The 19,498-nt window shown below is 36.4% G+C and overlaps 1 protein-coding gene across 3 annotated transcripts in view; it reads right to left on the bottom strand.

The window, feature by feature from the left end:
- LOC115211030 (cyclin-dependent kinase 4-like) overlaps window positions 1-19,498 on the bottom strand; it is a 142,312-nt gene that overhangs the window by 37,643 nt on the left and 85,171 nt on the right. For all 3 annotated transcript variants that reach the window (XM_036502557.1, XM_029779881.2, XM_036502558.1), the window contains exons 6-8: window positions 18,411-18,461; window positions 12,765-12,900; window positions 8,236-8,549 (exon numbers count right to left, since the gene is read on the bottom strand). In XM_036502557.1, the coding sequence (XP_036358450.1) occupies window positions 8,236-8,549; window positions 12,765-12,900; window positions 18,411-18,461 (501 nt within the window). The remainder of the gene's footprint in view (window positions 1-8,235; window positions 8,550-12,764; window positions 12,901-18,410; window positions 18,462-19,498) is intronic.

Below are 19,498 nucleotides of genomic sequence, written 5' to 3'. Positions count from 1 at the left end.
GAATGTGACCGTAGCCAGTACCGCATTGACTGGCTTCCGTGCTGAGGGCACGTAACAAACACCATCCGAGCGTGGCCGTGCGCCAGCCTCGTCTGGCACCTGTGTCGGTGACACATAAGAAAACACCATCCGAGCGTGGCCGTCTGCCAGCCTCGTCTGGCACCTGTGTCGGTGGCACATAAAAAACACCATCCGAGCGTGACCGTCTGCCAGCCTCGTCTGGCACCTGTGTCAGTGGCACATAAATTCACCCACTACACTCTCGGAGTGGTTGGCGTTAGGAAGGGCATCCAGCTGTAGAAACACTGCCAGATCTGACTGGCCTGGTGCAGCCTTCGGGCTTGCCAGACCCCAGTTGAACCGTCCAACCCATGCTAGCATGGAAAGCGGACGTTAAACGATGATGATGATATATATATATATACATATATATATATATATATATACACTAGCAGTATCGCCCGGCGTTGCTCAGGTTTGTAAGGGAAATAACTATAAAGCTTTTAGAGAGTATAGCCAAAAAATAGCAAAAGATGGAAAAAAATGATGGTAAATTTTTTTTAGTTAAAAAAAGGTGAGTTGCGTCCCCTAGACAGTTTGCGGTTTGTGTTTCTGATTCTCGACCCCATGTCGAATTTATCGATTTTTTTCAGAACTGGGGGAACTTTTCAAAATTTTCGCTGCGTTAGTTTTTAATTATGACATTGGGCTATGTGTGTGTCAAGTTTCATCAGAATCGGTTGAAAGCCGTGGTCAGGGTGAGGGTACGAGAAAACAGACACACAGAAACACGCACAGACAAACTGCCGTTTATATAGAGAGAGATATATATATATACATATACATATATATATACATATACATATATATATACATATACATATATATACATATATATATACATATATCATGCTAGCATGGAAAACGGACGCTAAATGATGATGATGATGATGATGATGATGATATATACATATATATACATATATATACATATATACATATATATATATATATACATATATATATATATATACATATATATACATATATACATATATATACATATATACATATATATACATATTGTTATATTTTGGAATGGTCATATTGCCAGTTTAGCCAATAAAAACACACGCACTATATATTTGGTGTTATTTTGCTTCAGTGATATTTATTTTTTACATTAATCTTAATCTTATTCGGCCAAAGTTCTTTCGTCACACTCCTGTGACCGCATCAGTGGTCCTTTGTTTTCTTCTCACTTACTTGTGTCTCTCCTTACTAACCGTCAGCCATTTTGTATTTCTATTGTATGTCTTCATTTGCGCATGCTTATATCTCTATGTGCGTCTATGTTTATTTAGTGTGTGTGTGGGGGGATGCCTGTAATATTTGTATCTTCTGGTTATATACATTCTTGTAATTTGTATTTTGTTTTTGTTGTTGTTGCTTTTGTTCTAATTTTGTTCATGTGTTTACATCCACCCATTATTATCATTACATATGCTTGTATGTATGTATAACAACAATATTAGTAATAATAATAATAAATCTAATCGAAAAAAAAAAAAAAAAAAAAAAGAATATACAATACATATTAATACATATACATATACATATATATATATATACATATACACACATATATACACATATACATATAATATAATATACACATATACATATATATAGATATGTACCGCTTTAGAAGGACCCTAGATAACTTAAACTAAGATTAAGGTTGTTGAAAAGCCAGGCAACCCTATCAGATCTATAATTGTTAGAAGCTATCCTTTGTAGAACTCTCTGTACGGATAATATGCACTGTATGTAGATTTAGCCCACAAACGAACTGTAAAGCCAGAAATGTGGCTATTAGTATAAGATGTATAGAGGGACGATGCAGTAACAAGACAGTAACATACGTAGGGGAAACTGCAAGAAGCATTGGGAGCAGGTGAATGAACATTGGAGACAACTCAAGGAAGGTAAAAGCTTCATCGATTCTGTACCAACACGCCGAACAAGAACCACGGGGGATCAATCAATAACATAGAGATTAAGATATTGTCCACACATAGAACAGATGCAACAATTAGACAAATTACAGAGCTACACATATAATAGAAAATAAACCTAGCCTGAATAGAAAACTAGAATGGAGCAATAGCGCACCACCACAAATATGACAATAGTGGATCCTGCAAACATAATAAAAACACAGATAATTAAAGAATAGAAATGAATATCTATATATATGTATATGTGTATATATATGTATATGTTGTATGTGTATATATGTGTGTATATATGTATATATATATATTATGTATATGTATATGTATATCTTTTTCTTTTTTTTTTTTTGATTAGATTATTTATATTATACTAATATGGTTGTTATAATATACATAACTACAAGCAGTGTAATGATATAATGGGTGGATGTAAACACATGAACAAAATTAGAACAAAAGCAACAACAACAAAAACAAAATACAAATTACAAGAATGTATATAACCAGAAGATACAAATATTACAGGCATCCCCCACACACACACTAAATAAACATAGACGCACATAGAGATATAAGCATGCGCAAATGAAGACATACAATAGAAATACAAAATGGCTGACGGTTAGTAAGGAGAGACACAAGTAAGTGAGAAGAAAACAAAGGACCACTGATGCGGTCCACAGGAGTGTGACGAAAGAACTTTGGCCGAAATAAGATTAAGATTAATGTAAAAAATAAATATCACTGAAGCAAAATAACACCAAATATATAGTGCGTGTGTTTTTATGGCTAAACTGGCAATATGACCATTCCGAATATAACAATATCTGTTTCAACACACGACTTCAAATAAAAATCTTGCACAACAAATATTTAAACGTACATATATATACATATATACATATATTACACATATATATATATATATATATACACATATATATATATATATATACATATATATATATATACATATATACATATATATACATATATATATATATATATATACATATATATATATATACATATATATATATATATATACATATCTATATATATATATATATACATATATATATATATATATATACGTATCCACCTGCATGGGGTGGATACAGATGTCTTTAAAATGAAGCTGGATCTCTTCCTGTCAGGTGTCCAGATGAACCAACTTCACGGCAGGAGGGCAGCAGATGAGGGCAGCTGCATCGAACTCTCTCATGCACCAAATAGCAGTTGCTAGAAAGCCTCCATGAAGTGAAACCAAGTAGCAACACCAAATGGCGGTGCCCCAGCATGGCCACAGCTCATAAGCTGAAACTAGAATCAATCAATCAATCAATCATATATAAACATATATATATATATATAAACATATATATATATATACATATATATATATATAAACATATATATATATAAACATATATATATATAAACATAATATATATATATATACATACATATATATATATACATACATATATATATATACATACATATTATATATACATACATATATATATATACATACATATATATACATACATATATATATATACATAATATATATACATACATATATATACATACATATATAACATAACATATATATACAATATATAATATATATTATATATATATATATACATATATATATATATATACATATATACATATATATACATATATATATATATATATACATATATATATATATATACTATATATATATAATATACATATATATATATAATATATATACATATATATATATATATATATACGTATCCACCTGCATGGGGTGGATACAGATGTCTTTAAAATGAAGCTGGATCTCTTCCTGTCAGGTGTCCAGATGAACCAACTTCACGGCAGGAGGGGCAGATGAGGGCAGCTGCATCGAACTCTCTCATGCACACCAAATAGCAGTTGCTAGAAAGCCTCCATGAAGTGAACCAAGTAGCAACACCAAATGGCGGTGCCCCAGCATGGCCACAAGCTCATAAGCTGAAACTAGAATCAATCAATCAATCAATCATATATAAACATATATATATATATATAAACATATATATATATAATACATATATATATATATAAACATATATATATATAAACATATATATATATAAACATATATATATATATATATACATACATATATATATATACATACATATATTATATATACTACATATATATATATACATCCACATATATATATACAGACATATAGATACATACATATATATATATACATACATATATATACATACCATATATCTAACATACATATATATACATACATATTATATACATATATTATATATATTATATATATATATATATATATACATATATATATGCACACGCACATTGATCCTTTGTTTCAGTTCATTGAACTGCATCCAAGCTGAAGCGCCACCTTGTAGTTGCAAGTTGAATGAATCAATCGCAGCATTATGTTTTCAGCCTGGTACTTATTCTAGCAGTTTCTTTTTACTGATCTGCTAAGTTACAGGGAGAAAAACAAACCAACAGAGGTTGTCAAGCAGATGCGGTGGACAAACAGGCAAAAATACACACACAAGCATAAACACACGAACACACACACACACACACACACGACCTCGTGTGTACCGTTGGCGATTTTTTTTCCTCTGTCTTCCCTTCTCTGGATCTTTCCTTCTCCTATGTTTCCGACGAAGAGCTCCGCTTGAAACGTTAAGCCCTCCTTCTTTCCTTCTTTCCTGAGCGTCCAATAATACTTTATTTGTTCCACGTCCTCGCGTTGTTGTGTTTTTTTGTGCTTTCTGTTTGGATTAACTTTTTGAGACTAGATGCAAAGTGAAAAAAGCCCATTGTATGTATCATCATCACGGACGCTAAACGATGATGATGATGATGATGATGATACATACAATGGGCTTTTTTCACTTTGCATCTAGTCTCAAATCTAGTTACAAGGCTTTGGTTTCCCTGGGACTATAGTAGACAACACATAATGTGTCACAGTGGGACTGAACCCACAACCATGTGGTTGGGAAGCAAACTTCTTACCACACAGCCATATACACATATGCACACACACACACATAAACACCACACACATACATTCATACATATGAATATCTATATACACAAGTACATCATCGTCATCATCACCATCGTTTAACGTCCGTTCTCCATGCTAGCATGGGTTGGACGGTTCAACTGGGGTCTGTGAAGCCAGAAGGCTGCACCAGGCCCAGTCTGATCTGGCAGTGTTTCTATGGCTGGATGCCTTTCCTAACGCCAACTATACCGTTAGTGTAGTGGGTGCTTTTTACGTGCCACCCGCACAGGTGCCAGATGGAGCTGGCAAACGGCCACGGACGGATGGTGCTTATTACGTGCCACCGGCACGTGGGCCAGGCGAGGCTGGCAACGGCCACGATCGGATGGTGCTTTTACGTGCCACCGGCATGGGGGCCAGGCGAGGCTGGCAACGGCCACGAACGGATGGTGCTTTTACGTGCCACCGGCACGGGGGCCAGGCGAGGCTGGCAACGGTCACGAACGGATGGTATTACGTGCAATGTGTTATCCTTTTCTTGGAAAAAGAAAGAAGGGTTAGTTTCTGGTAGAGCAAGCATGGAAAAACAGAATAAAAAGAAAGAAAAAAATATACAAAATTCATAAATGTTATATGAGCGATAATACTTTGAAAACAAGAGTTTAATATTTGTGTGTGTGTGTGCATGAGAGAGAGAGAGAGATTGATTTAGTTTCATTTTGATTAAAATACCAATGACCTCAGAACAAATTATTTCTTGACAGTTCATCATCATCATCATCATCATCATCGTTTAGCGTCCGTTTTCCATGCTAGCATGGGTTGGACGGTTCTACTGGGGTCTGTGAAGCCAGAAGGCTTCAGCAGGCCCAGTCAAATCTGGCAGTGTTACTACGGCTGGATGCCCTTCCTAACGCCAACCACTCCGTGAGTGTAGTGGGTGCTTTTTACGTGCCACCCGCACAGGTGCCAGACAGAGCTGGCAAACGGCCACGAACGGATGGTGCTTTTTATGTGCCACCGGCACAAGGGCCAGGCGAGGCTGGCAACGGACACGAAACGGGGCGGTGCTGGCAACGGTCGCGAAACGGAAGGTTCTACCCTGCATATCTGTCATTCCCACTCCTTTTGTTTAATCTCCCCTTAATCAGCATGACTTTATGTAATATAGTGTCTTAAGTATTAAGGAAGTAGGATGAAAGTTCAAATTCAAAAGACAAACAGATTAACTAACAAGAGATACTGTTACAGCAAGGAAGTTGTTGGATAATTTAGAAAACTTTACACTGTTTCAATAAATATTATGAGACAAATACAAAAAATAAACAGAACATCTCTGGCTCATGTAGAATGATTTAGACAGAAAATCTAATACAATGGAACAAATTCAACATCTTCAGACACAGCACACATAACATATCATATATATTGATATAATACACACACACACACACACACACGCACATACATAAGCACATACATACATACATACATACATACATACATACATACATACATACATACATACACACACACACACACACACACACACGCACATACATAAGCATATACATACATACATACATACATACATACATACATACATACATACATACATACATACATACATACATACATACATACATACATACATACATATACAATTTAAAAATAGGATAAAATCTTTATAAGAATTTATCAAGTAGTTAGCGTGAAAAACCTCATAAGAGAAAAAATTCAGCAATTTTTTCACTTAAATATATTTATTTATATTATATAGAGGGCATTACTATACATAAATGCTACACGCTAGGAGGGACTCTTAAAGTCAAAACTACCAAAATAAATAAACACATTGTACCGAATGCAACTCTCAAAGCAAGTCATTTAACAAACAGAATTTAGCTGCATATCACCATGATTTCATAATTAATGCAGTAATGCACTTTTTAATCCTCAGTGCAAGAATAATTCAAGATTTATAACGAATGAACAAAATCAACATACCAGACGAACAACCAATGTATCCAACGTAGCATATAGAAATGTTCACCCTTTACACTTCTATGTAAATGGTGGGCTTTTTTAAATTGCATTTCGGTAACAACATGCTTATTCAGAATAAAAATTCAGTACTGAATATACTCCAGTTAAATTTACAATTTAAAAACAGGATAAAATCTTTATAAGAATTTATCAAGTAGTTAGCTTGAAAAACCTCATAAGAGAAAAAAATCCACCAATTTTTTTGAACATTTCTATATGCTACATCATCATCATCATCATCATCGTTTAACGTCTGTTTTCCGCGCTAGCACGGGTTGGACGGTTTAACTGGGGTCTGGGAAGCCAGGGGCTGCACCAGGCTCCAGTCTGATCTGGCAGTGTTTCTACAGCTGGATGCCCTTCCTAACGCCAACCACTCCATGGGTGTAGCGGGTGCTTTTTACATGCCACCGGCACAGGTACCAGGGGAGTCTGGCATCGGCCTGGATACATTGGTTGTTCGTCAGGTATGTTGATTTTGTTCATTCGTTACATATCTTGAATTATTCTTGCACTGAGGATTAAAAAGTGCATTACTGCACTAATTATGAAATCACGGTGATATGCAGCTAAATTCTGTTTTTAAGTGACTTGCTTCGAGACTTGCATTCGGTACGATGTGTTTATTTATTTTGGTAGTTTTGACTTTAAAAGTCCCTCCTAGCATGTGGCATTTATGTATAGTAATGCCCTCTATATAATACATATATATATATATATATATATATATATATATATAGAATAAGCCTTTACATATATAAATATAAATAACGTGAAATACACAAAGGGACAAACATAAAAAACAGACGGGTCATTCAAAGCCTTCATTCTTCAGTCAGAAACCAATTCATCATTGCAAATTTCAGCTGTTTAATTCTGAGATCTGCTCTGAATCGGCCAGCCCCAGAAGGAAAGAATGCAACGCAACAGAGACGAACATGAAACGAAAAAAAAACTTTTTTGAAGACAGTAACGGTTAAAAACAAGGATGACACAGGCGTATATATATAGATATATATACACACACATACACACATACATACATTAAATCAAGTGCTTTGATCCTGAAAGTTGGAATTCTGGAAACAAAATTTTCAAGTGCATAGTTACCTGCCGAAATTATCTGCTGGTTTGGGAGTTGTCGTTACAGGTGTTGTGCTTACAAGTGAATGTTTTTGTGATGGTCCCGGTGTAGCAGTAATAGAATTACTAGGAGTTTGTAGATTTGAAATTGATGTTGCAGTTGTCAAATTACTAGAAACATTAAAGCTGTTTGTATTATTTTTAGTTGAGTTACTTGAATTCATTGCGTGGTTTGCATTGGAGTTTTCTGTGGTTGTGTGGGAGGGAGTTTGATGAAAGTATGCATAGTTTAAGGCACGTTTGGCACTTAGTCTGTCTTTAGGATTAATGGTAAGCAGCCCCTGCAAAGAGAAAAGGCATTGGGAACATTTGAAATGTAAATATACATTCGGAAAAAAAAGGAAGACACACATACACGCACACACACACACACAAAGATATATTATTTCTTATAATTTCATACACTCACTCAAAATACATAGAGACAAATACATGCATACATACACATGAATGTATACAAACACACACATATACACATGCATGTGTGCGTGCACGCACACAAACACACATACATACACAGGTATAAATGTATACATTTACACACACACACACACACACACACACACACACACACACACACACATAAATACAAATACATATAATTAAAGCAGCTGAATGCAGTTTAAGTTTGCAGCAATTGTGTTGTTAGAAATCTTTATTTAATGCTAGCAGGACCTGTGAATATTTCACGGAATTAATGGTAAACTTATTGGGTTATTTCTGAAAACTTTATCTCCAAAAAGCCTGAAAGCGTAGTCTGTGTTGTGTCTGTATCAAAAGATAGTCGCTCATCTACCACTCACTGAAAAGTGAAAGAAATTGGAATATGCACTTTATATGCTCTTTTATTCTTTTACTTGTTTCAGTCATTTGACTGCGGCCATGCTGGAGCACCGCCTTTTAGTCGAGCAAATCGACCCCGGGACTTATTCTTTGTAAGCCCAGTACTTATTCCATCGGTCTCTTTTGCCGAACCGCTAAGTGACGGGGACGTAAACACACCAGCATCGGTTGTCAAACAATTCTAGGGGGACAAACACAGACACACAAACATATACACACACACTTATATATACATATATACGACGGGCTTCTTTCAGTTTCCGTCTACCAAATCCACTCACAAGGCATTGGTCGGCCCGGGGCTATAGCAGGACACTTGCCCAAGATGCCACGCAGTGGGACTGAACCCGGAACCATGTGGTTGGTTAGCAAGCTACTTACCACACAGCCACTACACTTTATACACTTTATGTAGAATTTTATAGACTTAATACACAGCACTCATCTAATAAATATACACTCCTATTTTTCAATTTTTCGCATAAACAAAAAAGAAAAAATATCCCGTACATATGCTGCAACCTTTACTTAAGTTGAATATATCTGCCATTTAAATAAGCAGTGAGACCATAATCTGTGGCCTATGCCAGGGGTGTAACCAGCCCACTTATGCATACTTTTCCTTCATTGGACACTTAACTCTGCTTGCGAAGACCTTTTGAGACAAGTGAAATTGAAATCAAATTCGATGACAGCACTGCAGGACTGGCATCCGTGCTAGTGGAGTGCTAAGAGCACCATCCAAGAATGATCGTTTCCAGGGCCACTGACTGGCCCCCGTGCCAGTGGCATGTAAAAAGCACCATTCGAGCGTGATCGTTACCAGCGTCACCTTACTGGCACTTGTGCCGGTGGCACATGAAAAACAACATTTTAGCGAGGTCATTGCCAGTGCCACTGGACCGACTCCTGTACAGGTGACACGTAGAAAAAGATACTGGAGATACTTAACAACCAGACATACTATAAAGAGGAATCAACACAACCAGAGAACGCCAACCACTCCGAGAGTGTAGTGGGTGCTTTTACATACCACCGACACGAGGGCCAGTCAGGCGGTACTGGCAACGGCCACGCTCAAATAGTGTTTTTTACATACCACCTGCACAGGAGCCAGTCCAGCAGCACTGGTAACGACCTCACTCGAAAAGACAGATATATAATAACAGACAGCTTTACCAAAAATGCTATAAAGATAAAAATAAACCGTCTTTTCTATAATGTTATTCAATAAAGCCCCTTTCAGCTTCAACAACTGCTTCTATATGAGATCTAAATCATCTACATGCTCAAATCAAGTGGTCCAGGTTCATTTTGGACATTACTCTGACCATGGCAGCTTTCAAAGAATCTTTGGTGTTATGGGCATGTTCATTGACCTCTCCACATGTAATAGTCCAATGGATCTAGGGAATTAGGAGGCCAAATGTTAGGGGTCATGTAATCATGAAAATTTTGAGCCATCCATTCCTATGTTACTAGAGCCATGTGTGATATTGCAGAGTCTTACTGAAACACATATGACCTTCCATTGCATATACTGTCTATCCAGGACTTAATTATTTTCAGGATCTCAATGTAGGTGGCAGAGTTAACTCTAAGGCCTTGCAGAAAGAAGTAAGGAAGCATCACATGTCCTTCATTGCTGACAACACCTAAAATCACGACAGTTGCAGGAAATTTTGTATGCAAAACACTTTGAACTTCAGAAGGGTCTGCACATTACCATCTGTCATTTCTTCTGTTAACTTTTTGATTTTGGTTGAAGTTTTTCTCATTTGAGAAAAACCAAATCAAATCTTCTGATAGATTTTTTCAGTTTGTTTAAGAGCCTTTTAGATCTGATGTAGTCATTTTCTTTTGCTTTTTCTGACAAACTGACCTTTCCTCATCCTATAAGACTTATATCTGATGTCTTTGTGGACATTTCTGACTGTTCCTCTTGACACATGGAGATCTTTTTCAATTGACCTCATGGACTTTCTGGGATTGTAGTCAATGGACTGTTGAACTTGCTGGATAAATTCAGGTGCTTTAGTGATTTCAAAGTGTTTAGAATGCTTTTTATGCTTTGATACTGGTGATACATTTCCATCTGGAATACAACTGCCTGATAAACAGGAGTATGAAACTCTGAGTAACAGTTTTTGTGATGTTTTTGTAGTTTTAATAAAGCATATTACTCTACCTCCAGTATTCAAGTACTATTTTATGGTTAGCCATAAAATGAAATAGTGTTTGGCACGTAAAAAGCACCATCCGATCATGACCGTTTCCAGCCTTGCCTGGCCCCTGTGCCGGTGGCACATAAAAAGCACCATCAGTCCGTGGCCGTCTGCCAGCCCCGTCTGGCACCTGTGCGGGTGGCACGTAAAAAGCACCCACTACACTCACGGAGTGGTTGGCGTTAGGAAGGGCATCCAGCCGTAGAAACACTGCCAGATCAGATATCTACAGTGCATTAAAATCAAGATCAAAACCACAAATGCAAAGCAAACTTCTTAACCAGAATTCTTTTATGGAACTGTGACTATGGTGAGATAGATTCTTTTAGGATATAGTTTTCATTACACTGATTGTTATTCATTTTATCAAACTAAAATGGAAAAAAAGTTTAAGAACCCAGGTAGGATTTGAACTTATGAAATATATGTTTCTTTATTACCCACAAGGGGCTAAACATAGAGGGGACAAACAAGGACAGACAAACGAATTAAGTCGATTACAACGACCCCAGTGCGTAACTGGTACTTAATTTATCGACCCCAAAAGGATGAAAGGCAAAGTCGATCTCGGCGGAATTTGAACTCAGAACGTAGCGGCAGACAAAATACGGCTACGCATTTCGCCCAGCACGCTAACGTTTCTGCCAGCTCGCCGCCTTATGAAATATATGTGCATGAAGGTATATGTCAAAATGGATATGTGTATTGTAACCCGCTGGATGCTGACTTTCATATATTCTTTACTTTCTTACCAATGCAATTGTTTAAATAATTCGATTGTCAAGTTTCTTTCTCACCAAAACAATTAAATACACTAAAATGCGCAGGAGTAATCTCCCTGTAAAACTTTTTATCATTTCATTTTTTTTTTCAGCTTACTCTTACTCTTTTACACATTTCAGTCATTTGACTGCGGCCATGCTGGAGCACCGCCTTTAGTCGAGCAACTCGACCCCGGGACTTAATCTTTGTAAGCCCAGTACTTATTCTATCGGTCTCTTTTGCCGAACCGCTAAGTGATGGGGATGTAAACACACCAGCATCGGTTGTCAAGCAATGCTAGGGGGACAAACACAGACACACAAACATATACACACACACTTATATATATATATATACATATATACGACAGGCTTCTTTCAGTTTCTGTCTACCAAATCCACTCACAAGGCATTGGTCGGCCCGGGGCTATAGCAGAAGACACTTGCCCAAGATGCCACGCAGTGGGACTGAACCCGGAACCATGTGGTTGGTTAACAAGCTACTTACCACACAGCCACTCCTGCGCCTTAAATCATGTTAGTTTTGGTATTTTTTAGATTTACCCATGAATACAGTACAACCACTGGAGATGAGCCATTGATCTTTCTATTAACCGTTCAATTACCAACCAACTGGTAAATTTATGTATTTGTAAGTAAAACTCACCGTTAATAATTCCTTGGCAAGAGGTCCTATTTCACGAACACATTCTTCTAAAGGTTTTTTCAGTTGAGGAGTAAATGAACTCCATAGTAAAACTGCATTTTCTGGCCATTCTTCCTTGGATGGTAATCCAAGAATTCTGAAGGAGTAGATATAATAGTTGTAATAGTGGTAATCCATGAATTGAGAAGGAATAGATATAAAAGAATAAATTTTTTTTTTCAAAAGTAGGATAAAAAAATCTTCAGTTGTCTGCAAAAATAAAAACTATTTTCTATTTTAAATAGAAAACTAATTCCATAAGTATTGCTGGTTATAATCTATTCATTCATTTGAACCTTGTACATTTTATTTTACACTAGCACTATGACCCGGCGTTGCACTATGACCTGTGCATGCATATACAGCTGCGTGCATGTACACATACACGCGAGTACTGTCCAAATCTCAGACCAATCACATACACTTAGCTGGCATTCAATTGGCGTATCACGTTTCGGCCATTTTGATTGGGTTTTGGATAGAAAATTCACAAAAAAGTCACTTCTATTGATTTTTTAATGGCTTTGCAGGGTGACTGGGGAAATGTAAATATGTGCACAACCACCCTTGGATGGTTTTGAATGACCATAGAAAGTGCGAGCCCTCTAACTGAAAAATTGGGGATTTGTATAAAGGACACACACAACACGCGAATACTGTCCAAATCTCAGACCAATCACATACACTTAGCTGGCATTCAATTGGCGTATCACATTTCGGGCATTTTGATTGGGTTTTGGATAGAAAATTCACAAAAAAGTCACTTCTATTGATTTTTTAATGGCTTTGCAGGGTGCCTGGGGAAATGTAAAGATATGCACAACCACCCTTGGACGGTTTTGAATGACCATAGAAAGTGCGAGCCCTCTAACTGAAAAATTGTGGATTTGTATAAAGGACACGCACGCAGACATTTTGCCGTTTATATATATAGAGATAGAGATTTCAGTTTCTATGCTTGCAATGAAGGCGAAGCTTATCACAATTTGAGCACTTTCATATTACCTAAACAATAATCTTTACCCTTCATGCTCTATTATTACTAACCACTCGACTATGAAGGAGTGGATTTTGTCAGCTAGACAAACTGAAACCAGCCTAGGCATAAAAATCAATAGTTTTAGGGAGGTTTGAACTCATAATCATGAGGTAAATTATCCAGAATCTTACCTCAGAGCATTTGAGCTTTAACATTCTTGATTCTTTTATTCTTTTACTTGACTGTGGCCATGCTGGAGCACCGCATTTAAGTCAAGCAAATCGACCCCAGGACTTATTTTTGTAAGCCTGGTACTTATTCTATTGGTCTCTTTTGCCGAACCACTAAGTTATGGGGACATAAACACACCAGTATTGGTTGTCAAGCGATATTGGGGGGACAAACACACACACACAAACATATATACACACACACATATACATATATACGATGGGCTTCTTTCACTTTCCGTCTACCAAATCCACTCACAAGGCTTTGGTTGGCCCGAGGTTATAGTAGAAGACACTTGCCCAAGGTGCCATGCAGTGGGACTGAACTCATAACCATTTGGTTGGTAAGCAAGCTACTTACCACACAACCACTCCTGATAAAACCTATCCTTGATGGTATTTGAACTCAGAACACACACACTAGGTACCACTAAATCACTTCAAGACGTTTACAATCAATTTACCCATCATACTTACATTAACACTCATTATAGTTATATAGCTCTATTTTTATTATCTTAAAGATTACTCTTTTTCTTTAACTTTCTATCAAGATGGTCATTTCTATTTAACCATTTAGCATTTAAACTGGCCATATCCAGCCTAAATATTCTACCTCCTTCATCAGCCAGATCCAGTCTTTTACACCTACCCTACAACGTCATTCTAAAAATAAACAATTACAGCATTGAAATCTCAAAGCTATGAGATAATACATGATTAATTCAAAATGATGGCTAAATAAGCATTACATTTGACCAAGTAATGCTGAATGGTCAAAACCACATTCTATGAATTTTCCAGCCTTTGTTTGCTGAGTGTTATCTTTCAGTTATAACTCATGATTAACCCTTTTGTTACTGTATTTATTTTGAGATGTTCTGTGTTTCTTTCAATTACGTTAAATGTAATAAAGAATTTAGTAAAATAACTTAGTTATCATTCAGCTAGTGTCAGAAACATAAATTGTGACGAAGGTTTTGTGGAAGATTTTAATTCAAAACTTATGAAAACAAGACATTTAGACTAAAGAGCCAGAGCCGGTTTCAGCCGGGTTGGTAACAAAAGGGTTAATATTTCCTTTCTTTCATTCACTTTCACACTGGCCTGGTCTATTTCCCTAATCTCTTGTCCATAATTGCATTGAAATGTTCTTCTTAGCTCAAAATTGTTTTGATGATACATTAACTGGAAACAAAATTGGAATGTCAGAATAACAAATAGTGTCTGTTTGAAAGGCTTTTGTAAATCTAACACTACCCTAATTTTAACATGTAATAAAAATTACATGAACATAATGTTGCTAAGGTTACTATACAAAGTTCATATAGACATAACAACTCTCTTTTACTTGTCTCAGTCATTTGACTGCGGCCATGCTGGAGCACCGCCTTTTAGTCAAGCAAATCAACCCAGGTCTTATTCTTTGTAAGCCTAGTACTTATTCTATTAGTCTCTTTTGCCGAATCGCTAAGTAACGGGGACGTAAACATACCAGCATCGGTTGTCAAGCGATGTTGGGGGGACAAACACAGACACACAAACACACATATATACGACAGGCTTCTTTCAGTTCCGTCTACCAAATCCACTCACAAGGCTTTGGTCGGCCCGAGGCTATAGTAGAAGACACTTGCCCAAGGTGCCACGCAGTGGGACTGAACCCGGAACCGTGTGGTTGGGAAGCAGGCTACTTACCACACAGCCACTCCTACTCGTAAACTCTTAAGAACACAATATTGAATGTGAAATCTTTAACAACTGAAACATCATAAAATGCTACTTCCATACATAGAATGATGGGGTTACATTTTAAAAACAATACCTTTAAAAACAATACCTTTAACAATTAAAGGTGTCGTTTTTAAACCATAACAAAAACATGTTAATTTAGCAACAGTGATATCTAGAATTTAAAGAAAATTGTCAAAAACATAATCAACTTTGATAAATCTAATGCAGGATGCAGTACCTCTGAAAACTTTGTTTTGTAATAGTTGTTTAATAGGAGATATGCTTATGTAGTTTTTTTCCTAAGGCCATGGGAAGATTTGAGCTCAGGGTATAATTACATTCCTACTGTTCACAGCTGTAAGTTCTACTTGTTCACTCCTGTTCCTAATGTTTACAATAGTAAGCTATATTTCTAAAGGCGGCAAGCTGGCAGAAACGTTAGCGCGCCAGGCGAAATGCTTAGCGGTATTTCGTCTGGCATTACGTTCTGAGTTCAAATTCCGCCGAGGTAGACTTTGCCTTTCATCCTTTCGGGGTCGATAAATAAAGTACCAGTTTCGCACTGGGGTCGATGTAATCGACAATCCATTTGTCTGTCCTTGTTTGTCCCCTCTATATTTAGCCCCTTGTGGGTAGTAAAGAAATATATATTTCTAAACAGCAAAGTGGGATATGCTATTTTAAGCCAGGGATCTCACTCACAAAAGAGAATTAATATAAAATAACTTCTTGCTTACAAAATATTATTCATTATTAAAAACTAATTAAAAACTAACGAGCTATAAAGTAATTGACTAAGTTCTATTTAATTAGTGACTTATAGTTAGTTAGTCCTCAAGTAACTGTTACTTAGCATTTCAGTAAATGTTCATATTTTGGTTCTAAAACTTCAAGCTGTTGTCGGTTAAAATCATTTGTTGTCGGTTAAAATCAATTTAGCTCAAAAGTACTTCACATTTACCCATACAAATATATCTCACAGAAAATACTGATTTCATATTTGGAACATCACTTTAACAAATAATATAATAATAATATAATGAAATTATTGTATACAGTGCTCAGGTGCACCACAACTTGTCAGAAAGTGCGTATAGAGTATATGCAGTAATGTACAAATGTCTGGAAAGCGAACAATGCATGAGTCAGATACATGCTTGTGTGTGTATGGAGGGGAGAAAATCAGGTGTAGTGTTGGCAAATCTCAGAAAGCATGGAAGTTTTGAAGGATGCAGTGTTCCGACAACTAACAACTGATGCCGGCAGTTTGTTCCATGCTTCAGCAACTCTCAGCGTGAAAAAATGTTTCCTGAAGTCATGGGAGCTGTGCTGTTTTCTGACTTTGTAAATATGTCCACGGGTGTTAGACAGGTGGAGTTTGAAAAGGTGCTCAGAGTTGTTGTTTGTACGATGGTTGATAATTTTATGGGTGTCTGTCAAGTCAGCTGCCAGACGTCGGAGTTTCAATGTGTCCATGCCCAGGGAAGTAAGGCGTTCAGAATGTACTTGACAAAACAGAAATATCATAAGTAAAGATAATATGCATAATTTGCAAATATGCCCCATATCAACAACTGCAAACCCATAGCTTACTAATGCATCATACCATCCTTCTCTGTAAAAACTACCAATTCCACTTCATGCTTCTTTTCATATCCAACCATATTCACAATGTCCTACTCCATAATTTCTATGAAACACACAAAGAGTCAGTGTGTATCCACTGCTGTCTTCAGATACAAAATTAACTGCATTAACACTCTGCCAATAAATTACCGTTTCCTACTCTAAGAAAATAGGTTTTGAACACTAGTTTCTATCCTAAAGCACCAAAATTAAATAACCTAACAACAGAATACAATAGTAATTCCTATGTCAATGTACTTATACAGTAAATTCTTAAATAATATTTCGTTTTTGGATTTACTCTTTTACTCTTTTACTTGTTTCAGTCATGCTGGAGCACCACCTTTAGTCGAGCAAATCGACCCCGGGACTTATTCTATCGCTCTCTTTTGCCGAACCACTAAGTTACGGGGACGTAAACACACCAGCATCGGTTGTCAAGCAATGCTAGGGGGGACAAACACAGACACACAAACATATACACACACTTATATATATATATATACATATATACAACAGGCTTCTTTCAGTTTCCGTCTACCAAATCCACTCACAAGGCATTGGTCGGCCCGGGGCTATAGCAGAAGACACTTGCCCAAGATGCCACGTAGTGGGACTGAACCCGGAACCATGTGGTTGGTTATCAAGCTACTTACCACTATAAATAATAGTAACCTTGGAGATTTGAGATGCTGTTATTACAAGTTTTCTAAAGTCTAACAAGATTTCTTGGGGGTCATTGCTCATGTAATGTAATGAACAGTACAGTAAATAAGCAGTAGAAACATGTAGAGAATACCATTTTATTAACTGTAGGAAGCAATTTTTGATGAAATATATAAAAAATGGTATTTTTAACATTGCAAAAGAAGGCATAAATATGGTGCATTGTCAACAGTTTTCAAAAGCAATATTAGCTATTTTCTTAAATATTCTGAATACCATTATTTCAGAAGTGTACTGAATAAAACTTGTTAATTAAAGGTAAATACCAGATGATTTCATTTCACAGTTTAATAAAGTAAGAATTTTACTCACTCAAATATTTTTGCTAACTGGTGAATTTCTGACTGTCCACAGAATAAAGGCCTGAATAATGCAATAAATAATGTTTGTTTGTTTTTAATTTAGCAGACATCTTTATGTAAGAAAACTAAGAAGAAAAAAAAAAAAAAAAAACATTTAACATTTCTCATCAAATGTTTCTTTCTCTGGTGTTTGAAGAAAATGAAGATATTCTTGGTGGAATCAATTTCCTCACCTTTTTTAATTTTTTTTTTTTTTTTTACCTTTTAATCAATCATTGAATAATAAAACAAATACCACAAAACATACCTGCTTAACAACATCCACTGTCTTGAAATTCAATTCCAAACTGGTACAATATACTTCATCTTCACATACCATTCCAGAGATTCCGCCCCCCCTTTTTTTTCCTTCTTCTTTGAATGGTATATGCCCTAATCCAGATTTAGCAACCAGTTAAGCTACTGGCCAGATCAAAACTGCTTCATTTGTGCTTCAAATTTTGTTTTTTAATTAATTTTGTCATGAGCTCCTTTTAAAACATAGATGTGTGTGTGTGTGTGTGTGTTTGTGTGTGTGTGTGTGTGTGTAGTTAATTGATTGTGCTTGTAAGTAGGTTTATGTAATAATACCCGACACCCCCACCCCACCCCCACCCCAAAAAACCTCAGTATCCAAATTGAGTGAGTGTCTAATATGTGAGATTATAGTTCCAGTTTACAGCATCCCATTGTTCAAAGTCTCATATCCTTTCTCTTGAGATATTCTTCAAACAGGTCAGCAGCAGGAAACAAATTATGAGTAGTTTTAATCATATATATTTCTTTACTATCCACAAGGGACTAAACACAGAGGGGACAAACAAGGACAGACAAAGGGATTAAGTCGATTATATCGATCCCAGTGCGTAACTGGTACTTAATTTATCGACCCCGAAAGGATGAAAGGCAAAGTCGACCTCGGCAGAATTTGAACTCAGAACGTAACAGCAGACGAAATATGGCTACGCATTTCGCCCGGTGTGCTATCGATTCTGCAAGCTCGCAGTAGTTTTAATCATATAGTTTATTCCTGGCTGGATACATTGATTACAGAACAGT

The sequence above is a fragment of the Octopus sinensis genome, linkage group LG4 (assembly GCF_006345805.1).
Source record: "Octopus sinensis linkage group LG4, ASM634580v1, whole genome shotgun sequence".
Taxonomy (NCBI): Eukaryota; Metazoa; Mollusca; class Cephalopoda; order Octopoda; family Octopodidae; genus Octopus; species Octopus sinensis.
The sequence above is the reverse complement of the archived record's forward strand: the minus strand, read 5'-3'. Positions and strand labels throughout refer to the sequence as shown.